The 25,192-nt window shown below is 52.8% G+C and overlaps 1 protein-coding gene across 2 annotated transcripts in view; it reads right to left on the reverse strand.

The window, feature by feature from the left end:
- Window positions 1–25,192, reverse strand: part of CCDC40 (coiled-coil domain containing 40) — a 64,052-nt gene that overhangs the window by 13,516 nt on the left and 25,344 nt on the right. For both annotated transcript variants that reach the window (XM_032241436.1, XM_032241437.1), the window contains exons 10-15: window positions 23,959–24,080; window positions 8,927–9,170; window positions 8,658–8,840; window positions 3,848–4,093; window positions 1,796–2,009; window positions 69–238 (exon numbers count right to left, since the gene is read on the reverse strand). In XM_032241436.1, coding sequence (XP_032097327.1) covers window positions 69–238; window positions 1,796–2,009; window positions 3,848–4,093; window positions 8,658–8,840; window positions 8,927–9,170; window positions 23,959–24,080 — 1,179 coding nt within the window. The remainder of the gene's footprint in view (window positions 1–68; window positions 239–1,795; window positions 2,010–3,847; window positions 4,094–8,657; window positions 8,841–8,926; window positions 9,171–23,958; window positions 24,081–25,192) is intronic.

The raw sequence follows: 25,192 nt of genomic DNA on the forward strand, positions 1-25,192 counted from the left end.
CTGCCCGACCTTCAGCGCACCCGCCCCCCATCGCCCTGCGCCCCGGGACCGCGTGGACTCTGCCCGACCTTCAGGGAGCGCACGAACTCGTTCTCCGTCAGTCGGTTGTTCTGCATCAGCTCCTCTGAGCTGCACCGGCTTTTATTCATCAGCACGTTGAGCTTCTTCAGGTCGTTGTCCAGGTCCTTCATGTGGCGCTCGATCTCCTTCTGCTCCTTCTTCTCCTGCTCGATCCTGCCTACGGCAGAGAACAGAGGCTTGGGGAGGGACCCCGGGGAGGGACCGGGTCCTCACCTGCTCGCAGCAGCATCCGCGAGGGAGCCAGGGTTTGTCTCTCCCTGTATGTAGCTCCCTTCATCGCCTCCCCTCTGTCCTTCCTGGTGCTCCTGCCTGAGGCTCATCCCTGCAGGCCAGAGGAGAGGGGGAGAGGGGGTCTCTTCTTGACTGCTAAGCTCCCCAAACCTTGTCCTCCGAGGGAGCTGAGAGGACCCACATGTGGGGACGGTCAGCAGGTATGGGCGGGATGGATCTGTGGGCCATGGGGACCTGGCTGGCGTTCAGACACCGTGAGTCCCTGGGGCGGGGGGCCCTTAGACCCCTGCCCGCCCCAGCCAGGCTCAGGGGTAGGGGCAGAAAACAACAGCTATTCTTTTTTTTCTTTTTTCCATTAACCACTAGACCATCAGGGATTTTTTTTTTTTTTTTTTTTTTATTTAAGAGACAGGGTTTCACCATGTTGGCTAGAATGGTCTCGATCTCCTGACCTCCTGATCTGCCCACCTTGGCCTCCCAAAGTGCTGGATTACAGGCATGAGCCACCATGCCCATCCACAACAGCTATTCTTGATGTCAAGATGGGTGAAGGACAGGAGAGGCCACAGCTGGTTCACCCACTGGCCACTCCCCCAGGACGTCTCCAGCTCCTCCTGCTCTCCCCACGGTTCAGGCTGACTGCCGCAGGGCATGGGCACATGGGACCCCCCATCTGCCCTCTCCGTGCATGATCTCCCCCATCTCCCAGCGTGGTATTTCGGCAGCTCTCGCCTTGGGATGCTGATATTCAGCCGACAGCTCCACAGGGTCTTTCAGGATCTGCTACTCACCAACAGACGGGTGTGGGCAGCCCACGGGCAGGGCAGGAGGCAGCAGGACCTCCGAGAAGGGCACACATGTGTCGGGCAGCATTTCCCGTGGGGGCCTTGCTGCAGGCCTGACCAGCATGGATCCCTGACCCAAGACCAAGAGGGACCCGGATGTCTCGGCATGTGGCCATGTGTGTGGAGAGTGGTCCAGGCTGGATGCCCGCCTCCCTTATTCTAGGCACCCTGGCACTGAGGTAGCCCTTTGGGCCTCAGAAGGGTCAGGGAGCCCTGTGGAATGGTTTTCTGAGGCCAGCTGGAGGTGACTCGGGGACAGCACCTCCCTAGAGCATGAGGAGCCCGCCCGGCAGGACCCTGGCTCTTCCCGAGCCCGTGTTTCCACCTGGGTGCCCTGGCTTGGCAGGGACAATAACCTTCCATGCTCCTCTCTCGAGGAGAGCTCTGGCGTCTGTGAGATTGGAGACATTTCATGAAATTTCTCAACCCTCCCGCCGTGACTGCAAACCGGGCAGCTGGACCGGCAGTGGTTCACATTTACAAAATACGGGGAGCATGCCCGTTGGTTATTTGCTTTTCCAGCTGCATGGAAATCCCGAGACGCCTGCACTGAGTGCCCTGCCCCGGCAAGCCGCCCCCTCCCTGAGCTTGTCTGAGCATCCCAGCAGGGCTGGGCGGGCGGGTGCGGCGGCTCTTACTGTCTACCCGTAGTTTCTTCTGCTCCATGATGTGGAGCTCCTTCTTGGACGTGTCCAGGGAGGCCAGCTGCTCCTCGCGCTCCTGTGTCACCTTGACCATCTCCTGCTGCAGGCGCAGCCAGGTCACCTGGGCCTGGACCACCTTGGCGTTGTATTCCTCGATCAGCTTGCTCAGCCTTTTGATTTCCAGCTCCAGGGGTCCCACTTCTTCCCCCTAGGCAGGGTAGTCATCAAAAAGCAAAATTAGGCCGGGCGCGGTGGCTCATGCCTGTAATCCCAGCACTATGGGAGGCCGAGGCGGACGGATCACGAGGTCAAGAGATCGAGACCATCCTGGCCAACACAGTGAAACCCCATCTCTACTAAAAATATGAAAATGAGCTGAGCGTGGGGACACACAACTGTAGTCCCAGCTACTCGGGAGGCTGAGGCAGGAGAATTGCTTGAAGCTGGGAGGTGGGGGTGGTAGTGAGCCAGTGAGCTGAGATTGCGCCACTGCACTCCAGCCTGGTGCCTGGCGAAAGAGCGAGACTCTCTCAAAAAAAAAAAAAAAAGCAAAATTAGCCTTTTTAGGCTCAGACGTCCTCTTTGTGTGTGGGCTGCGGAGGGCCTGGGCCTCTGAGGTCATGAAGCTCTACGACGGCTGAGGGGCATTTACTCTGAGGGGCGCACATTAGCTCTCAGCAGTGCCTCATGCCACAGACCCCGCTGTAGAAACATTGGCCAAGGGGCTCTGCAGCCCCCTCCAGCCTCCCCACAGTTGGTGCACCCGCAGGGTACGTGGGGCCTCGGGAACCCAAAAGGGCTTTGAGCGTTGCTTTTTTTTTGAGCCAGAGTCTCACTCTGTCACCCAGGCTGGAGTACAGCAGCACAATCTTGGCTCACTGCAACCTTCACCTCCTGGGTGAAGTGATCCTTCTGCCTCAGCCTCCCAAGTAGCTGGGACTGTAGGGTGCACCACCATGTCCAACTAATTTTTGTATTTTTAGTACAGACAGGGTTTCACCATATTGGCCAGGCTGGTCTCAAACTCCTGACCTGGTGATCCACCCGCCTAGGCCTCCCAAAGTGCTGGGATTACAGGCGTGAGCCACTGCCACCACGTCTGGCCGCAAGCTGCCTCTTAATAGCAGAGACGGCAGGGCTTGGGACTTCACTCCCTTAGCATCCATTCCATTTTGTGGCTGTCAGAGCAAAAGCAGGGGCTCTCCAGTGTTTGGGGCCCAGCTAAGAGCTCACGCCCAGATGCTCATCCTACTCTGGATGGGATTTTAAAAATTTTTTTGGAGACAGAGTCTCACTGCTGTTCATCCTGGAGCGCAGCAGGTTGATCACAACTCACTGTAGCCTTGACCTTCGGGGCCCAAGTGATCCTCCGACCTCAGCCTCCTGAGTAGCTGGGACTTTAGGTGGGTGTCACCACATCTGGCTAATTTTAAAATTTCTTTTGTAGCAATGAGATTTCTCTATGTTGCCCAGGCTGGTCTCGAAGTCCTGGGCTCAAGCAATCTTCCCACCTCGGCCTCCCAAAGTGCTGGGATTACAGGAGTGAGCCTGCGCCCGGCCCTACCCTGTGTCTAGGTCCCGAGGTTACAGGGACCCAATGACGTATATGGCATCAGGCCTCAAACGCATTCGGCCACTTCTCTTAGAGCAGCGGAATGTTTTGTGCCGGGTGAAAATGATTTGGAATTCAGACTTCAGTGGCCTTGAATAACATCTGATTGGATACAGCCATGCCCGTTCCTTTACGTTTTGCCTACAGTCCTTCTCGCTATGGAGGCAGGGCCGTATCACTGCCAGAGTGGCCAACTGGCCGCAAAGCCTGAAATCTTTACTCTCTGGCCCTGTACAGAAAAATGTGACTTAGAGCGCTTGGCACATCTGCCGTTTTGTCTGTAAAGCGGGTAGAGAAAGGGCTGTTCTGCACCTTCTGTGAGTTCATGTCTGACCGTGGGCAGCCCTGAGGGGTTTCTGCCCCGCCGGGCACGACAGTCAGCCGGGGACTGCGTCTCCCTGCCTGGGACCGCCTCTCCCTGCCTGGGACCTCACCCCCAGCTCGGAGACCATCCGCTCCAGCTGCTTGTTGAGGAAGTTGATGAGCCCTTGCTTCCTCTCGATCAGGATCGTGTGCCGGGAGATCTCGCTCTTGCTGTTGGTGATGAGCTCGTTGACCTTCTTCACCTCCTGCTCCAGCTCCAGCAGCGTCTTCCGGTGCGCATCCAGCCTGCTGCTGCTGCGGGTGATGTCCAGCGTGGTCTGGGCAATGTCGCCGTCGATTTTGGAAAGATGTGTCATCTGAATTGGTGAAAGGAAACACCTGTGAATATTGGCCCCCCCCCCAAGAGGCCTGGGACGAGTTTGCTGGTCCACCATTCCCTGACAGTCGGGTTGGTCCTCTGGAGAAATTCCAAACACAAAAATACAGTCAGGAGAGCAGTAGGTGGGGTTTCCTGCCGTCTCGAGGACCCAGCGAGGGACCCACTTGTTGGAACCCAGTTGTTGGCTTTTACAGAAAAGAGACATCATGGTATTAGGTTTTCTTATTGATATGGTTTGGCTGCGTCCCCACCCACCTCTCATCTTGAATTGTGGCCCATGGTCCCACGTGTCAAGGGAGGTCCCCTGTGGGAGGCGACTGGATCACGGGGGCCGTTACCTCCGTGCTGTTCTCGCGATAGTGAGTTCTTTTTTTTTTTTTTTTTTGAGACGGAGTTTCGCTCTTGTTACCCAGTCTGGAGTGCAATGGCGCCATCTCGGCTCACCGCAACCTCCGCCTCCTGGGTTCAGGCAATTCTCCTGCCTCAGCCTCCCGAGTAGCTGGGATTACAGGCACACGCCACCATGCCCAGCTAATTTTTTGTAGTTTTAGTAGAGACGGGGTTTCACCATGTTGACCAGGATGGTCTCGATCTCTTGACCTCGTGATCCACCCGCCTCGGCCTCCCAAAGTGCTGGGATTACAGGCTTGAGCCACCGCGCCCGGCCTGATAGTGAGTTCTTATGTGATCGTGAGTTAGTGGTTTTGTGTGTTTGACGGTTCCTCCTTCACACGCGCTCTCCCCACGCCTCGTGAAGACGGTGCCTGCCTCCCCTCCTGCCATGATCATCAGTTTCTTGAGGCCTCCCAGCCATGTGGAACTGTGAGTCAATTACACCTCTTCCCTTTATCAATTATCCAGTCTCAGGTACTTCCTGACAGCAGTGAGAGAACAGACTAATACACTTATTAAACACATAGTGGCACACATTGTGAGGAAATGTGAAAACAGCAGGCCAGGACAGAGGAGAACAGTCAGTCACCTGCAATTCTGACACGAGAGAGCTACCGTTCCCATCTATAATCCTTCTTTCCTTCCTGTCCTTCCTATGCCACTCTCCAAACCAAAAATCAGATCACACCTACACCCTGGCACTGGGTGCTAGCCTGCTTTTTAATCTGATGACTTGCGTCTTATGTTCCTGCGTCCTGTAAGTCTTCATGGCTGTGCCATCCCCTGTTACCTTTGTAGCACGGTTTAAGCAGCAAGAAGCAATTGTCAGACACTGGTTCCTCCCTGAGCTCCAACCCCTCCTGCCGTCCTGCAGGTCGCGCAGCCTGTGCTGGCCTCCTCTGCGGGCTCTTTGGAGGCATTAGAAAGATTCCTTCAGATCCCGTCTAGCAACCGGGGTTTTATCGAGCGGCCGTTTGTGAGAATCGGGAGTCAGGCAGAGGCACTCACAGCTGCAGTGGTGCGGCCAGAGCCGTTCTGGGACCAGGGAGATGCTGTCCCCACTGGGACCAGGTCCTCTTCCCCAGGGCGTGGCTCTGACAGGTGGTCTCAGGCCGCGTGTCTGCCCTGACCACCCCTGCCCGTCAGCTCCTGCCACGCAAGGCCTCGGCTCTCTCAGACTGTGGCTCCTGCCTACCCCGGCCTCCTCAGGGCCATTTGAGCCTCTCCTCCTGCCCCTGCTGGGGGCTCCATGTCTCTCACCAGCCACCACGGGCGACTTCCCAGGAGACCTAACGTCCCCAGGTTGTGGAACCCAGACCCTGCCCCCCTGGAACGGAAGCTCCCAGCATCTGGAGTTGCGTGGCAATGTCAGTCTGCAGCCTCCTCCTTTGCCAAGGAGGAGGTCTGAGATCTGAGCCCCACAAGGGCTCCCTGCCTCCCCCTCCCCAACTGCCCTGCAGGGGCTCCCAAGTCCCCTTCAGCCCCTCCCCGTCACAGCCAGGCCTGCCTCCCCTGCCCCACTCCTGGCTGTTTGTGGTCCCTGTGGAGCCCACCCTGGGCTCCTCACAGGCATCTGCACCAGCCCTGGATTAACTGCTTGAACCCCATGGTGACCCCAGCTCCATATGTGTGGTCCCGTCCATCCACACTTTGCTCCTCCTCCCAGATATGCCCCCTGACCCCACCGTCTATCAGCCCGTGGGACTTTGAGCAGTTAAAAAAAACGGGGGGGGAGCCCTTTTCAAGAGCTGCACATGTCCCCCCACCCCAACTTCTATGAGCCCATGGGGCTTTAAGCAGTTAAAAAAATGGGGGTACCTTTTTCAAGAGCTGGACATGCCTCCCACCCCACCTTCTATCAGCCCATGGGGTTGTGAGGACTTAAAAAAATGGGGGCGGGTGCCCTTTTCAAGAGCTGGACTGGCATCTGTTGGAAAATTGTCATAATGGGTCCAAGACTCTTTGCTGCCCTCTTCTGGACACTGGCAGCAGTACATGTATGACCTATTTGGCTGCCCAGAAGGGGCTCGGCTGGGACCCTGGGGGTCTGGGGGCCTGGGTGGGGATCTGGGAGCCTGAGGGTCTGGGGGCCTGGGTGGGGATCTGGGGGCCTGGGGATCTGGGGCCCTGAGGGTCTGGGGTCCTGGGGATCTGGGGGCCGGGCACCTGGGAACTGGACTTGGCTGTGTAGCAGCAGGCTGGACGGGCTACTTCACACGCACCACGCCCTTCAGCTCTGCCTGGCCTGCTCCTCTCCCATCCCTCAGGAGGGCAAAACCAGCATTGCAAAAAAGCTTGGAGTCCGGAATCTGTCACCCTCCTCTGCGACTCAAATGGGGACCCGTGGGCAGGCCCCGCTGCTGGGATTGCCCTGGCAATGCTGCAGCCTGTGGCAGCCTCTGGGGGTCCTCCAAAGGGGCCTGCCCAAGGCAAGGAAAAACAATCAAATAAGGAATTGTTTTTCTAAGGACACAAGTCCCCTCCACCGCCTACCACAGTGATAAAGGATAAAGCAAGACCCCAGGGGAAGCGAGAGTGAGCTCACAATCGGGGGTCCCCTGCCGTGGACCTCTAAGTCACACTCCACGGCCCCCCAGGGAACTCAGCCTTCAGGGGTGGCTGGCCAGGCGGTGGCTCATGCCTGTAATCCCAGCACTTTGGGAGGCTTAGGCGGGTGGATCACTTGAGGTCAGGAGTTCGAGACCAGCCTGGCCAACATGGTGAAATCCCATCTTTACTAAAAATATGAAAAATTAGCCGATGTGGTGGTGGGCGCCTGCAATCCCAGCTACTCGGGAGGCTGAGGCAGGAGAATCGCTCGAACCTGGGAGGCGGAGGTTGCCGTGAGTCAAGGTCACGCCACTGCACTCCGGTCTGGGTGACAAGAGTGAAACTCTGTCTCAAAAATAAACAAATTAAAAAAAACAAAATAAGATAAAACAAAAACTAGAAACAGCCCGAAGTGCCTAACAAGAGATTTAGTAAACAAAATAAGTACATTTGTAGGATAAGATGTTATGCAGAACGGAAATTTAGGTTTTTGAAGAGGATTTGTTGGCATGAGGAAATGTTATGCTGAATACGGTCAAGACAGCAAAATGCAAAACTATCCAAGTCGCAAAGATTCACTGACTCCCATTCTCTCTGTGTCATGGTTCAGTTAAATTAATGACAAATGGATGCAGGCGGGCCTGGGGGCGGGGCACAGTGGCTCAGGCCCAGAATCCCAGGGCTTCGGGGGGCCAAGGTGGTAGGGCCACTTGAACCCAGGAGCTTTGAGACTGCAGTGAGCTGTGACCGAGCCACAGCACTCCAGCCTGGGCGACAGAGAGAGACCCTATCACAAAAAAATAAACTAAGTAAATAATAGAAAGAAAATGGGCCTGAGAACTGATTTGTCATGAGCCAGTGTTGCTTAAGGTATGTGCTTGTGTATGTGCGTGCGTGTGTGTTTGTAGGAGTTTCAGTGTATGTTTGTGTGTTTGCATGTCTGAGTTTGTGTTTGCGTGTGTGTGCGTGGTAGATGTGTAATTGCAAGCATGTTCATGCGTGCGAATGTGTTTGCCTGTGTGAGAATGAGTATGTGTGTGTTTGTGGTTGGGTGCAAATGTGTTTCTGTATGAAAAATTTCCAGAAGGAAATTTACCAAATTAAAAAAAAAAAAGTTTTCTCTGGATGGTGGGCCTAGAGCTGTCTCACTAGAACTGTCTCATTTTCTTCTTATGCCTTTCTATATTTCTAGTTTTTTCTTTTCTTTTGCTCTGTCACCCAGGCTGAAGTGCAATGGAGTGGTCTCGGCTCACTGCAACCTCCACCTCCCAGGTTCAAGCGATTTTCCTGCCTCAGCCTCCTGAGTAGCTGGGATTACAGGCATGTGCCACCACACCCGGCTATTTTTTTGTATTTTTAGTAGAGAATACAAAATACATGTTGACCAGGATGGCCTCGAACTCCTGACCTCAGGTAATCCACCCGCTTTGGCCTGGGATTACAAGCATGAGCTACCACGCCCCACGTGGAAAGGAGGGGACACACGAGGGCCCTCTGCTCACATCGACTCTGCCCCCTCTGCCCCCAGGACGCCTTTGCCCTCATGTGCCCAGGCTGGAGGGGGCTTGGCGCAGCCCCTCCCTCGGGTGGGAGCCTACCATGTTGGTCTTCTCCTTCTGCAGCTTCAGGATGAGCTGGTTGAAGTATTTGGTGATCTTGTTGGAGGTCACGTGTTCCTGCAGCTTCTCCCGGATGGCAGCCTCCGTCTTCCTCCTGACCTCCAGCTCATCCTGGATGGCCTGGCGGATGGCCTTCAGCTCGTCAGTGAGGACCATTTGTACCTGGAGAGAAGGAGCCACAGAGCGGGTGTCCCCGAAGAGGCAGTGCTGCGGGCCAGGTGTGACCTGCGGGGCGGGCCCGGCCTCACCAGCTGGTTCTGGCTGAGGGCGTCCTCTGTGTCCTGCAGGGCCAGCCTGTAGGTGTTGAAATCGCTCTGCAGGGCCACCTGCTTGGTCAGGCACTGGGTGACGAGCTTCCGCTGGAGGCTGGCTTCCGTCTCTGTCCGGTTCAGGATGCTCGCCAGCTTCTCGTTCTTTTCTTCCTCCTTCATGATTGATTTCTTACAGCCCTCAATCTCACTGTCGATGGCCTTGGCTTGATGCCGGCATTCTCTGCAGAAATGCAGGGGGCAGAGCCAGTTACGTGTGAGGCATCAGAGAACTGATGTACAGAGCTGTGTCCCACACGAGGAAGCTCACCAAGTAACTCAATGCACAGAGAAATGAATTAGGAAGCCAACTCTTTTTTTTTTTTTTTTGAGACAGAGTCTCACTTTATTTATTTATTTATTTATTTATTTTTGAGACGCAGTTTCACTCTTGTTACCTAGGCTGGAGTGGAATGGTGCGATCTCAGCTCACCGCAACCTCCGCCTCCTGGGTTCAGGCAATTCTCCTGCCTCAACCTCCTCAGTAGCTGGGACTACAGGCACGCGCCACCATGCCCAGCTAATGTTTTTTTTGTATTTTTAGTGGAGACGGGGTTTCACCATGTTGACCAGGATGGTCTTGATCTCTTGACCTCGTGATCCACCCGCCTCCCAAAGTGCTGGGATTACAGGCTTGAGCCACCGCGCCCAGCCTCAGAGTCTCACTTTGTAACCCAGACTGGAGTGCAGTGGTGCGATCTCAGATTACCGCAATCTCCGCCTTTTGGGTTCAAGCAATTCTCATGCCTCAGCCTCCGGAGTGGCTGGGCCACCGCACCTGGCTAATTTTTAAACTTTTTTTGTAGAGATGGGGCGTCACCATGTTGCCCAGGCTGGTCTCCAGCTCCTGAGCTCGGGCCTGCCTTGGCCTCCCAAAGTGCTGGGTTTACAGGCATGAGCCGCTGTATCCAGCAGGAAACCGACTCCTTTAATAGTAGCCAAATCTTTAAAAATTTTTTCTATTTAAAATGTTTATAGATTGGCATGTATTTGAGAGGTACGTGTGATATTTTGATACAAGCATACAGCATGTCACGCTCCAATCTGGGGAACTGGGCAACTATCACGTCAAACATTATCCTTCTTTGTGTTGAGAACAGCCCAAATCTTCTCCTCTAGCTATTCAAAAATACACTGACTTACCGTTAGCTGTAGCCACTATGACGTGCTGTCCAATACTGGGCCTCGTTCCTTTTCCCTCCCTGTATTTCTGTACCCAACAGCCAAATCTTGACAATTATTTTCCAGTAGATCAATACAACTATTACTCATCAAAAGTCCAAGTTGTCAACTCTTTTATCCTATGATTACGGGGGGAAGGAAAGTCACACATGGCTCAGACATTGGGCTGGGGGTTTTCATCTGCCCATCTTCTTTAACCATGACAATAATCCTAGAAAGGAAATATTCCAGCTTTACAGATGTGGCCACTGAGACTTAGAACATTTAACCACTAGCCCAAGGTCTGCAGGAAACGGCCTGGCTGGGGGAGCACCAGTGGGCCCACTTCAAATTCTATTGTCCTTCCCCTCAGCAGGCCGAGGTGAGATACTGGTAATTAACATCAAGATCTAAAATACAGATATCAGATAATCAGATCTAAAATACAGATTCAAATCCTGTATTTGCTGCAGTGCAGCGGCACCATCTTGGCTCACTGCAACCTCTGCCTCCTGGGTTCAAGCAATTCTCCTACCTCAGCATGAGGATTTGAATTTTTGTTTGTGTGTGAGGCACGTTTTTGTTTTATTTTGAGATGTTCTGCTGTACTTTAAACATTGCTTTCTCTCTCTCTCCCTCTTTTTTTTGAGACAGTGTCTCACTCTGTCACCCAGGCTGGAGTGCAATGGCAAGATCTTGGCTCACTGCAGCCTCAGTCACCCAAGTAGCTGGGATTTCAGGTGTGCGCCACCATGCACAGCTAATTTTTGTATTTTTCGTAGTGATGGGGTTTCACCATGATGGCCAGGCTGGTCTCACACTCCTGACCTCAAGTGATCCACCCGCCTTGGCCTCCTAAAGTGCTGGGATTATAGGCGTGAGCCACTGCACCCAGCCATCTAGCCAGTGTTTTTTTTTTTTTTGAGAGTCTGGCTCTGTCACTCAGGCTGGAGTGCAGTGGCATAATCTCAGCTCACTGAAAGCTCTGCCTCCTGGGTTTAAGCAATTCTCATGCCTCAGCCTCCCCAGTAGCTAGGACCACAGGCATGCACCACCACGCCCATCTAATTCTTTTTTGTGTTTTTAGTAGAGACAGGGTTTTGCTGTCTTGGCCAGGGTGGTCTCAAACTCCTGACCTCAAGTGATCCACCAGCCTCAGCTTCCCAAAGTGCAGGAATGACAGGCGTGCCCAGACATCCAGTATCTGTTTTTAGTGTGTGTGGATATTTGTGGATACACTGATGAGATCAGAAGCAGACAAAAACCAGGAAAGGGCCTCACTGCAGATCGATGAGGATGACTGAATTATGGCATGGGCATCACTTAGAACACAGTCTGGAGAGAACTGAAAGGAACAAAGACGACTTCTGTGTATTCTGACATGGAATAACTCTAAGACACAAGGAAAACCAAGGTGCAGAGTGGGACGCACTCAGCTGCCGCTGGCGATTTTTAAGTGGAGAGACAAGCACCTGAGAATGATGCGTATGTATGCACGAAAGCTATCTGGAAAGACGTTTATGAAACAGTAACAGGTTGCTTGGGAAAAAGAATGGAAACACTGGGGATAGATAAATATGGAAGGTATTATTCTAGTCCAAGAAGAAAGTACTTCTTGAATATTCAAATAAAAACTTATTCAAAGGATAAGGCTACCCATAGAGAAAGGAAGCCTGGCCAACATGGCAAAACCCCATCTCTACTAAAAAAAAAAAAAATTAGCCGGGCACGGTGGCATGTGCCTGCAGTCAAAGCTACTTGGGAGACTGAGGCATAAGAATCACTCGAACCCAGGAGACAGAGGTTGCGGTGAGCCGAGATTGTGCTGCTGCACTCCAGCCCAGGTCATAGAGCAAGACTAACTAAAAACAAAACAAAGCAACCCAAACAGGTAGTGTGAGGTTTGCCACGTCCACGAAGCAGAAGACTTAATAATATTAAGGCCTCAATCCTCCTCAAAGTGATCTGTGGACTCACTGTAATTTCAGTCACATCTCAGAAGGCATTTCTTCCCCACAAATGGACAAGCAAGTTCTAAAATTTAAATGGGGAGCTAAAGGACCTAGAGTAGCCAAAATAATTTTGTAGAACCACATCAAAGGCTCAGACTATCTGATTTTAAGATTTTTCTATAAAGCTCTACTTAGCAAGACAATGTGGTATTGGTGAAAGAATGACAAAAAGATCAATGGAACAGAATAAAGAGTCCAGACACACACACACAGACACACACAGACACACACAGACACACACAGACACACACAGACACACACAGACACACACACACATACACACACAGACACACACAGAGACACACACAGAGACACACACACACACATACACACACACATACACACACACAGACACACACACACAGACACACACAGAGACACACACACACACATACACACACACAGACACACACACAGACACACACAGACACACACAGACACAGACACACACAGACACACACACACATACACACACACACAGACACACACAGAGACACACACAGAGACACACACACACACAGACACACACACAGACACACACACAGACACACAGACACACACAGACACACACACAGACATACACACACACAGACACACACACACAGACACACAGAGACACACACACAGACACACACAGACACACACACAGACATACACACACAGACACACACACACAGACACACACACAGAGACACACACACACCATCAGTTGATCTTTGACAAAGGTGTCATAGGATTTCAATAGGGAAAGGACAGTCTTTTCAACAAGAGGTTCTGGGGTAACTAGAGAGACACACAAACCCTGTACCTGGACCCACTCACGCCACAACAAAAATGAACTTGAAATGGATCAGATGCCTAAAGGCAAGACCTGGAAAACTTTGGGAGAAAATTGTTGTGACCCTTAGAGATTTCTTAGAGAAAAACATAAAAAGCATGAACAAGGAAAGAAAAAATGTAATACATTGGATTTCACAAAAATTTAAAATGTTTGCTCTTCAAAAGACACTGTACAAAGGGCCAGGCGTGGTGGCTCCGGCCTGTAATCCCAGCACTTTGGGAGGTTGAGGCAACTGGATCATGAGGTCAAGAGATGGAGACCATCCTGGCCAACATGGTGAAACCCTGTCTCTACTAAAAATAGAAAAATTAGCTGCATAGTGGTGGGCTCCTGAAATCCCAGCTACTCGGGAGGCTGAGGCAGGAGAATCGCTTGAACCTGGGAGGTGGAGTTTGCAGTGAGCTGAGATCACACCACTGCCCTACAGCCTGGGCAACAAGAGGGAAACTCCATCTCAAAAAAAAAAAAAAAAAAGTAATAATTTTGGCTGGGCACAGTGGCTCACGCCTGTAATCCCAGCACTCTGGGAGGCCGAGGTGAGCGGATCACTTGAGGTTAGGAGTTCAAGACCAGCCTGGCCAACAGGGTTGAAACTCTATTTCTTATGGTTGAGCAAAGACAGCGTTTTCTTGAGATGGAATCTGCTCCTGTGAAGGTGCTGTGCACATTGTTGACATTAATATAGAATTTGGAATATTCCATAAACTTGGCTGATAATGCAGCGGCAGGGTTTGTGAGGATTGACCCCAGTTTTGAAAGCTCTTTCGTGGGTAAAATTCTATCCGTAAGAAGCAGCTCCTCATCCATTAAAGCTTGATCATGAGAATGCAGCAATTCCATCCCATCTCAGCCTCACTTCTAATTCTAGCTCTTGCTGTTTCCACCACATTTGTGGTGAGTTTCTGTACGGAAGTCGTGAACCCTTAAAGTCATCCATGGGGGTTAGAATCAACTTCAGTTAACGTTGATATTAAGTTGGTGCAAAAGTAATTGTGGTTTTGCCATTAAAAGTAATTTTTTGGGGCTGGGCCCGGTGGCTCACGCCTGCAATCCTAGCACTCTGGGAGGCCGAGGAGAGCGGATCACTTGAGGTTAGGAGTTCAAGACCAGCCTGGCCAACAGGGTTGAAACCCTGTCTCTACTAAAAATACAAAAAAAATTAGCCAGGTGTGGTTATGGGCACCTGTAATCCCAGCTACTCAGGAGTCTGAGGCAAGAGAATTACTGGAATCCAGGAGGGAGAGGCCGCAGTGAACCAAGATCGCACCACTGCACTCCAGCTTGGGCAACAGAGCAAGACTCCATCTCAAAAAAAACCAAAAAGTAATATTTTGACCTCCTCCCATGAATCATAAATATCCTTAATGTTGTCTAGAATGGTGACTTTGTTCCAGAAGGTTTTCAATTTACTTTGCCCAGATCCATCAGAGCCATCGCTGTGACAGCTGTAGCTTTCAGAAGGTATCACTGAAATAATCAGACTTGAAGGTTGAAATTATTCCTCGATCCATAGGTTGCAGAATAAAGGCTGTGTTACAGGTGTGAAAACAACATTCATCTCCTTGTACAGCTCCAGCTCCATCAAAACCCTTGGGTGACTGGGGACATTTTCTTTCTTGTCTTTTTTCTTTTTTGGTTTTAGAGACAGGATCTTGCTATGTTGCCCAGGCTGGTCTAGAACTCCTGACCTCAAGCAATTCTCTCTCCTTGGCCTCCCAAACTGCTGGGATTACTTGAGCTACCATGCTCACCAGGTGCATTTTCAAGAAGCAATGATCTTTTTTTTGAGATGGAGTTTTGCTCTTGTTGCCCAGGCAGGAGTGCAACAGCGTGATCTCAGCTCACTCAACCTCTGCTCCCGGGTTCAAGCGATTCTCCTGCCTCAGCCTCCTGAATAGCTGGGATTACAGGCATGCGCCACCACGCCCAGCTCATTTTGTATTTTTAGTAGAGACGGGGTTTCTCCACGTTGGTCAGGCTGGTCTCGGACTCCCGACCGCAGGTGATCCACCTGCTTTGGCCTCCCAAAGTGCTGGGATTACAGGCGGGAGATGCCACACTCGGCTTTGTTCCATTTCCAGAGCCACAGGCAGAGTAAATTTAGCAAAATTGTTAAGGCGCTAGGATTTTCAGAATGGCAAATGAGCATTGGCTTCAACTGTAAGTCACCAGCTGTGTTAGCCCATAATAAGGGAGTCAGCCTGTCCTTTGAGGCCTTGAAGGGAAGCACTGAGTTTTCCTCATTAGTTATGAAAATCTAGCTGGGCGCGCGGGCTCATGCCTGTAATCCCAGCACTTTGGGAGGCTGAGGCAGGTGGGTCACTTGAGGTCAGGAGTTTGAGACCAGCCTGGCCAACATGGTGAAACCCTGTCTCCACTAAAAACACAAAAAATTAGCCGGGCGTGGTGGCGGGCGCCTGTTATCTCAGCTATTTGGGAGGCTGAGGCAGGAGAAGAATTGTTTGAACCTGGGAGGTGGAGGTTGCAGTGAGGGGAGATCACGCGATCGCACTCCAGCCTGAGTGACAGAGCAAGACTCTGTGTCAAAAAAAAAAAAAATTAGATAAGAAAATTAAAAAAAGAAAATCTTAGGTGGCATCTTGTTCCAGTACAAGGCTGCTGCATCTACACTGGAAATCTGTTGCTGAGGGGCCACCTTCCCCAGTGAGCTCAGCTGGATCTTCTGCAGAACCTGCAGCTTCTCCACCGGCACCTGCTGCCTCACCTTGCACTCATACGTGACGGGGACGGCCTCTTTCCTTACGCCTCAGGGACCAACCTCCGTTGGCTTCAAACTTTTTTCCTGCAGTCTCTTCCTCTCTCTCAGCCTCCGTAGAATGGAAGAGAGTCAGGGCCTTGGATGAGGCTTTGGCTTGGGGGAGTGCTGTGGAAGGTTTCATCTTCTGTCCACCCCACTGGGACCTTCTCTACACGGCAATCAGGCTGCTTCGCTTCCTTCTGTGTGTTCATTACAGCGGCACTTTAAAGCTCCTTCAAAAACTTTCCCTTTGCGTTCACAGCTTGACCGATCCTTGGCGCAAGAGGCGTAGCTTTGGGCTTCTCAGCTTTTGACGTGCCTTCCTCACGAAGCTGAATCATTCCTAACTTTTGATTTAAAGTGAGAGGTGGCCGGGAGTGGTGGCTCACACCTGTAATTCCAGCACTTTTGAAGGCCGGGGCGGGCGAATCATTTGAAGTCGGGAGTTTGAGACCAGCCTGACCAACATGGTGAAACCCCGTCTCTACTAAAATACAAAAATAAGCTGGGCGTGGTGGCAGGTGCTTGTAATCCCAGCTACTCGGGAGGCTGAGGCAGGAGAATCGCTTGAACCCAGGAGGCAGAGGTTGCAGTGAGCTGACATGGTGCCACTGCACTCCAGCCTGGGTGTCAGAGTGTCTCAAAAATAAATAAATTGAGAGGCATGAGATTCTTCCTTTCGCTTGAGCACTCAGAGGCCATTGCAGACCTAACTTCAATATTGTTGCCTTAGGTCAGAGAATAGGGAGACCCAGGCAGAGGGAGGGAGACGGAAGAACCCCGGCCGGTGGGGCAGTCAGAACACACACGACATGCACTGATTAAGTCTGCCGTCTTACGTGGGGGCAGTCCGTGGCTTGCAGAAAAACAATTACAATGGTTAACCTCAAAGGTCACTGATCACAGATCACTGTCACAGAAAGAAACAGTTTGAAATACCATGAGAACTACCAGAACGCGGTGCAGAGACATGACGTGAGCACGCACTGCTGGGAAAACGGGGCGGACGGACTGGTCCACACAGAGCTGCCATCAAACTTCAATGTGTGAAAACTGCAATTTCCGCGCAGTACGACAAAGAGAAGCACATTGAAATGGGATGCGCCTGTATGTACCCGGGAGGAACGGAAACACGTATCCATACAAAGATCGGCATGGAACAGGTGCAGCAGCCTTCTTCATGGTCTTCCAACGGTAAAACCCGAATGTCCATTGGTTGGTGGCTGGATAAATGCATCTGATATATCCGTGTGAGGGAATACTATTCAGCAATAAAAAGGAACACGCCGCTCATCTTGCACCGTGGGTGGATCTCGAAAGCGTTATGCAAGCGCAAGCCAGACGAGAAAAGCCACAGACTGCGCGATTCCATTTATATGACATTCTAGAAATGGCAGAGCTGTAGGCACAGAAGGCGGCACAGCGGCTGCCAGGGCTGGAGGTATGCAATTCTGTGCATAAATTATCCCCAGTCATCCTGATTTCAAGTAAATAAGTTACTCGTTTTCTTTTTTTAGGAAGAAGCAGTCTTATAAATGTCTAAATTTGACAATAAAAATAAGATGTCTAATTTAAAAAGATACAGTTACAAACTGTGTGACAGAACTCCTAGCGCTCGGGAGCATGTGCCGGGAGTCGCTGACATGCTAATGAGCCTCCCCGTCACAAAAGGAGAGAGACGGTATTTTTAAATCCTTTCCTCTGTTTTGCAAGTCTCCTGTAATGCAATCATGTATCCTAGATAATCATTATTTTTTTAAAATTGCATTTTGAAAACTCCCTAGATTAGCAAGCACCGGTAGAAAGTACAGGTTCTCCTCGACTTACGATGGGGGTGCAGCCTGATGAACCTGTTGTAAATTGAAAATATCGTAAGTCCAAAATGCAGGCGAGTCACAGTGGCTCACGCCTGTAATCCTAGCACTTTCCGAGGCCCAGGCCGGCAGATCACCTGAGGTCCGGAGTTCAAAACCAGCCTGGCTAATATAGTGAAACCTCATCTCTATTAAAAGTACAAAATTAGCCGGGCATGGTAGTGATGCATGCCTATAATCCCAGCTACTTGGGAGGCTGAGGCAAGAGATTCGCCTGAACCCAGGAGGTGGAGGATGCGGTGAGCTGAGATGGCGCCACTGCACTCCAGCCTGGGCGACAAGAGTGGAACTTCATCTCAAAAAAAAAAAAAAAAAAAATTTCTGGGCACGGTGGCTCACGCCTGTCATCCCAGCACTTTGGGAGGCTGAGGCAGGTGGATCACCTGAGGTTGGGAGGTCGAGACCAGCCTGACCAACATGGAGAAACCCCGTCTCCACTAAAAATACAAAATTAGCCGGGTCTGGTGGCTGACGCCTGTAATCCCAGCCACTTGGGAGGCTGAGGCAGCAGAATTGCTTGAACTCAGAAGGTGGGAGGTTGCCACAAGCCGAGATCATGCCGCTACACTACAGCTTGGACAACAAGATTGAAATTTCGTCTCAAAAAAAAAAGAAAAGGCAAAATGCACTTCCTGTGGCTTGCCAGGCACCCCGGCTCAGCCCAGCCGCCCTCAAACGTGCTCAGGACACTCCCGTTAGCCTACAGGTGGGAAACCATCTCTCCAAAGCCTGTTTTATGATAGCGTTGGGCATCTCAGGCAAGGCATTGAATGCCGTGCTGAAGGTGAAACGCAGGGAGGTTGTGTGGGACCCAGAGCCCAGTTCCTGCTGCTTGCCTGTTGCTTCAGTACCAGGGAAAAGTCCAAGAATCATTAAGTGGGGACTGTCTATAAACAAAACAAAAAGAACTGATAGAATCTAGAAGAGGCCCCGCGTTGGCCCCCGCACCTTTGAGGATGAAGGGGACGCAGGAGACGTCCAGCAGCCTGTCCTCGGGTCAGCCTGCCTGGCTGCCGTGGCCACAGCTGAGGGCCTGGGAGGAGGCTGGTAGACCGTGCGGCTGACCGATTCACATCTTGGGGTGAAGGGCTGTGGCCGGCTGTTGGCCAAGACCTGTCTGCCCTCTGTATTTCCTGGCAGCAAATAGGACAAAGGCAGGTAAGAGGAGGCAGGGGAACCCGCACTTTGGGCTCCAAGTCCCAGGGCCGTGAGAATTCTAATTAGGTTATCTGCCCCCAGGTACAGTGTGGTGCAGACTTTGTTTTCTGAAAGTGAAAGTGACCCATTTCCCTGCATCTGTGATGTGCAGGCTGACTGTGGGCTCCCATGGTTATTCACCTAGGCTTTCGACCCACGTTGGCTGTGGCGTTGTAAGGATTCCGTGGGCTGGCTGCCGTGGCGGGGCCGGTCTGGTCTCGAGGGTTACATATGGCTCCTTCAGGACTTCCAGCTGCTGGGGAGGGCAGTGTCCAGCTCCCACAGGTGAGCCCAGATGGACAGGGGATGTGCCCACAGCCACGTTCATTCCCCAGTGGGAAGGAGGGACAGGACACCATGAGCAGTCCTGACAGGTATGACAGGTGTGACCCATAGCCTTGTGTCTGGGGACACTCTTTTTTTGTTTTGTTTTTGAGACAGGTTCTGGCTCTGTTGCCCAGGCTGGAGTGCAGTGGCAGCATCTCACCTCACTGCAGCCTTGACCTCCTGGGCTCAAGCAATCCCCCACCCAGCCTCCCAAGTAGCTGGGACCATAGGCGCACACCACCATGCCCAGCTAATTAAAAAATAGTCTCTCCCTCTCTCTCTCTCTCTCCCCCGCCACCCTCTCTATTGTAGAGACAGGGTCTTGCTCTGTTGCCCCGGCTGGAGTGCCGTGGTGCATTCACGGTTCACTGCAGTCTTGAACCCCTGGACTCAAGTGACTGTTCTGCTTCTGCCTCCCAAGTAGCTGAGACCACAGGCACACACCACCACACCTGGCTCATTTTTATATTTTAGGGACAAGATCTTACCATGCTGCCCAGGCTGGCCTTGAACTCCTGGGCTAAAGGGATCCTCTTGCCTCAGTCTCCCAAAGCACTGGGATTACAGGCATGAGCCACTGTGCCCGGCCATGGGGCACATGTGTAATGGGGTGTTACTCTGTCTTTGGTCTGTGGCCTCAGGTCTGCTGGGTCACCAGTGTCCTTAGGTATATAGGGCATTGGTGGTGATCAGGCCCCATCTGCCAGACCCCAGGCCAGAAGGAGGCCTGCTGGGGGCACTGTGGCAAAACCCACAACCAGCCCATTCCACATTGCCCTCCACTCCTTCCTCCTCTGTCAACTGGGGGCAAGGACAGTGTCCCCTTTGAGGGGCCACAGCAGACCAAGCTCAGCCTGGGGCCTGTCACCCAGGAAACGGAACTCTCCGGCTGCTGCCTGGCTCTGATCCTGCGTTCACAGTGGCCTCATCCTGTCCTCCCTCCCTAGGGCAGGCTCCGACACTCTGTGCCAAGGGGAAGAGCCTTTGAGGAGGCGTCTCTGCCATCATCAGGATGGAGGGAAAAGGAAGTCTGGGAGATTAGCACCAGCCCTTCAGCGTTCTTGGGTCGATTTAAACAAGAAACAGAGTCGCATGTTTCATGCTTCCCCTGAACTTTTATGACGGTGTGCAAAGCCCCTGCAGAAACAGGAAAGACAGCAAGAAAAAGCAGTGAGACAGGCACAGCGTCTGAGCTAAGCTTGCAGCTTGTGTAGGAGACGCGGGGGCAAGATTATGGTTACCGCCCCCCCCCACCTAGAAACTCCCCCCACCACCAAGGACAGGGAAGTCAGACTGTCTTCAAAGCGTTCGGTTGTAGACTCGACATCGGGTGAAGAGACACAAAGGCACAGGAAACGAGAAAGGGTGAGGTTTGGCTGGAACCTAATCAAAGGTATGAACTTATCTGAAAAAATGCCAGGATGTCAGGAAGGAGGAGGGGTGGGGCATGGAATGGAAAAGACAGCAAGGTCAGGGCGAGGGCTGCTGGGGGGACACCTCCCTCCCATGTGGACAGACCGGCCATGCACTCCGGGGAGAAGCAGGAAGCAGGCAGGGCCAGGGCCCAGGCACCCCGTCCTCCAGCCAGTCCCTGGGCAGTGGCCTGTGGCATCCACTCCTGGGTCCTCCCCCACAGATTAGAATCGGCTAATCCCAGCGTGGAGCTTTTGGTTCTTCTGTGCTCGTATTTCGTCATGCCCGTGAATGGGCTGTTATTCTCGTGTACATGTCAGGCTCTGGGTAAGCTTGATTCATGTAAACTAGCTCCAGGACACGCATGCCTTCTCAGTGTGATGCCAGACCAAGCTTCTGAGCCAGGGGTCCTGCCCCACGGGGATCTGACAGGGTGAAGGCTCCGCAGATGCCCAGACGGCCACCGGGGTACTGGCCTGGTGTGCACCGTCCCAACCACCAGCCAGGGATGTACCGTTTTCTAAGACAGTCTACACATCTGAACATCTCAAAGTCAGTATTTGAGGCGAAGTTCAGTCTGCACCCCTAGCCTGGAAGTCCTGAGCGATGTCATAATTTCTTTCTGTAACGACGGCCCCGACCTGTTAAACCTGTCTCCAAGTTGCTTCTTGAAATCTATCCGGGTGCAAACAGCAAATCTCTGCAATTACAGTTGACACTTCTCACACTGTCACACGGCCTGACCTTTTAAAACACTGGCCGGGCGCCATGGCTGTCACCTGTAATCCCAGCACTTTGGGAGGCCGAGGTGGGTGGATCATCTGAGGGCAGGAGTTGAAGACCAGCCTGGCTAACATGGTGAAACCCTGTCTCTACTGAAAATACAAAAATTAGCCAGGTGTGGTGGTGTAATCCCCGCTACTAGGGAGGCTGAGGCAGGAGAATTGCTTGAACCTGTGAGGGAGAGTGAGCCGAGATGGCACTCCAGCCTGGGGGACAGAGTGAGACTCCATCGCAAAAAAAAGGAAATAAATAAAAGATGGGCCTCACTCCTCCCAGGGCCTTGGTGCCCCGAGCTGCAGGTGGAGTCAGAGGCTCTCTCACTCGCCGTGAAGTGTTTGTGCGCGTACATATTTCGCTAAAATATTCACTCAACATTCTGTGCATGCACATTTCATAAAACAAGATATCTGTTTTTTTCATCGATCAGATTAACACAGTCCTCAAGTGTGACAACATGACTTTGAAATACTGCTGCCGGGGATGTGACCATCACAATCCTACTTAGCAATACCCGCTAGGCCCAGAAATTGCAGGCCTGATGGCTAATACAAAGAAAATCATACCGCAACCTGATGAGCATAGCGCTCCTGGACCTGGTTATCCACAGCAGCACCGTAATAAAAAAGGAACATGGACACCCCAGATGCCCTGGTCAGGAAGCTCCCCGTAGAAGTTCCCCAGTGCAACAGCGGGTGGTAGAAAGGCGGGAGTGAGCAGTGTTGATGTTCTGACTTGGGAAGCGCTCCAGGACACGTGGTGAAGTGGAAAGAGGAAGGCGCTCCGCAGAGCGAAGGAGGAAAGGAGGACCACGGATGGACACGTGCGCTTTCTTGTGGCTGCAGAGAAGTTAGGGAGGGAATCCCAGCCAACCAGGAGCCTTGCCTGTGGTGGGAGGGGGTGCTGGTGACTGCAGGGCCGGGGAGGAGGAGACTGATCCAAAGCGATTTTTACGGTGTTTGTAACCCAGAGGAAGCCACATCTCTGAGGGCAACAAGGACGGTTTGCAGGGAGGACACTGGTTGGTCTGGAAGGCAGGGGACAGCTGGACCACAGGAACGTCGCAGAGGGGGCACCTCCCCCTAGGGACCCTGTGGGGTTCACAGGTCAGGAGCCTCGGGGAGCCGGGCCAGGCGCTGGGCCCTCAGAGGGAACCTCGGCCTTGACTGTCCTCAAGGTCCGAGGCAGCTGACTCGCGTAATTAAACGGTCAGGTATTAAGTCCTAGCATTGGGCCAGGAGGAAAAGGCCACCCACATGGGCAGACGGCCAGTCCTCCCTTGTCCGGTGCGGGCAGCCCCGGTTGCCTTGCCCTGCCACAGCTGGTTCTGCTTCCTCTACCTGCCTCTTCACAGGGGAACCAAGCTTCAGCCAAGTATCGTGGCCTGTATCAAGCCACAAGGACTCAGGAAGTGAAGGAAATTTTTTTTTTTTTTTTTTTTTTTAAGACAGAGTCTTGCTCTGTCGCTAGGCTAGAGTGCAGTGGTATGATCTTGGCTCACTGCAACCTCTGTCTCCCGGGTTCCATCGATTCTCCTGCCTCAGCCTCCCGAGTAGCTGGGTCTAGAGGTGTGTGCCACCAGGACTGGCTAATTATTATTATTTTTTTTTTTGCATTTTAGTAGAGATGGGGTTTCACCAAGTTGGCCAGAATGGTCTTGATCTCTTGACCTGGTGATCTGCCTGCCTCAGCTTCCCAAAGTGCTGGGATCATAGGCGTGAGCCACCATGCCCGGCTATGACTATTTTTAATCCAACATCATTCATTTGAAAATGTCTTGGTCTGAAAACATTAAAAAACAAAACGGTTTCATTTCGTTTCTTCAATCACAGGACCCAAAAGGAAAAGCATCTCCTAATTGTGTGATGACCGCCAAGCTGGCTGCCTGGCCGTGGAGATGGCAGGGGCCAGCCAGTCCCTCGTTCCCTTGTCCAGCGAGCCCTTCTTGAGCACTTGCTGTATGCCAGGCTCTGTGCTGGGCACAAGGGGTGGAGCCTACGAAAGGTGCAGGCAGGTCGAAAGCTCAGCGGGTGAGCCATGCACCGCCACAGCGCCCGGCTTTTGCTTTCTGGGTCCCGAGACATGGTCACCCTGGTGGTTTTGGGAATGAAGGTAGCACCTGTGTCCCCAGCGCCCGGCCCCGAGCCACACATCCACCCCCAGAAGTGATGGGATGCCCAGAGGAGGCCTCTCCCTCCCCTTCCTTTGAAGATTAAAAACAGGATTTTGGTTGGAAGGCAGCCCTCAGGCAGAACAGTCGGGAAGGGGTGGGGTTTCTGCACTCAGGCGGTGATGCTGCGATTCAAAGGGACACCTTTACCTCCCAAAGGTACCTTTCTCTTTACCCTGCACTCTGTTTCTACTTAATCCTGCCAGGCAACCTCAGCAGAAAAGCCCTGCTCCGCCCAGTGCCACGGCGTGTTTGAAAGGATTTAAGAATTGCTGAAATCTTATGGAACAAAAGCTTTCCGGACGGAAGCCCGGGCCGGGGCTCCAGGTGCACCCTCTGTCCCAGAGATCTGGGGGACCCAGAGAGAGGGGGCGTGGGGCGGGCCTGCTGCAGACCCCTGGGTTCCTGCAGGTCCTCCCTGCCCGTGGCCCGGCAGTACCTGAGCGCCTCCAGCACCGCCCTGTGCGCCTCGTCACGGTGCTTCATGCCCACCAGGCTGGTGCCCCACTGCTGCAGGATGCGCCTCTTCTCCATGCTGATGGCGTCGATCTCCGTGCAGGCCTGCAGCCAACAGGGGACGGGGCAGGGACGGCGGTCTCATTTCATCTGCCAGCAAAGCCCAAGAACACCAGAGCCCGACATTCTCGCATCTGCCTCTTCTCCTTGTATTGCTGGTGCTTTCCTTTATCATGCATCCGCAGAGGGGTCTACAAGGCCCGAATGTGGCTTTCAAGAAAACCCGCACCTGCTTTCAGCCTTTGCTCAGTGCTTGGGAATGAGGAGGAGAAGGGAAGGGAGGAAGAGGAGGGAGGAGGGGGACGATGAAGGAGGGAGAGGAGGCGGGGGATCCTGGCCAGCATCCGTGAAACACCTGCTGCAGCCCAGACACCACGGGGGGCTAGTGGTGTCATCAATTATGGCTGAGGTCCCACGGAATGGGTCCAACACCACTTCCTGTAGGGAGCCCACGATGGGAGGAGGTGTTTGTCTCGAGAATGACTAGGGCTGGATGCTCTCGTCTAGCTGGGAGAAGCCGGACTGCCTAGGCTGGGACTGAGGAGGCAGGTCAGGAGGCTGAGCGGAGGCTGGAAATCAGGGGGGCGGCATGCAGGGGCGGTGAGGGGTCAACTGCCATAAGGGCCTGGGCCCCTGTAGGGGAGGGGCTTGAAAATGAGGTGGGTGGTTCAGGAATTCACTCCAAGGGCAAGAGGAGTTTGTTTGTACTCGGCATGGAGGTTAAGGCTGGTACGGCTGCCCGGGCTGAATCTCACCCACTGTGCCTCAGTGTCCCCAGCTGTGACATGGGTACTGCAGCGGCACCTACTCCCTGGGGCTGCCGGGTCAAGTGAGTTGATGCCGGCGTGCCCAGCACGGCCTGGATCGTGGGCTTGTTTTGAGTGGTGTTTGGGATTCTTGATGAGTCAGCCCTAATGCAAGCATGGTGACTTTAGCAAGCTGGCGGCCTGAGCCAGCCAACTGGGGCATCCTGGGGAACGCCGAGGCCCAGGAGTACCTGCGCACCACAGCACCCAGACAAGCTTGCTGCCGTGAGCTGTGATTGCTCCACTGCACTCCAGCCTGGGCGACAGAGCAAAACCCCCATCTCCAAGTAAATAAATACAACGAATAGAGACTCGCTGGGAAGATGCTCGTCACTGGGTTCTGTGTAACAG

This window comes from Sapajus apella, unplaced genomic scaffold, assembly GCF_009761245.1.
Source record: "Sapajus apella isolate SASKATOON/1434 unplaced genomic scaffold, GSC_monkey_1.0 scaffold48, whole genome shotgun sequence".
NCBI lineage: Eukaryota > Metazoa > Chordata > Mammalia > Primates > Cebidae > Sapajus > Sapajus apella.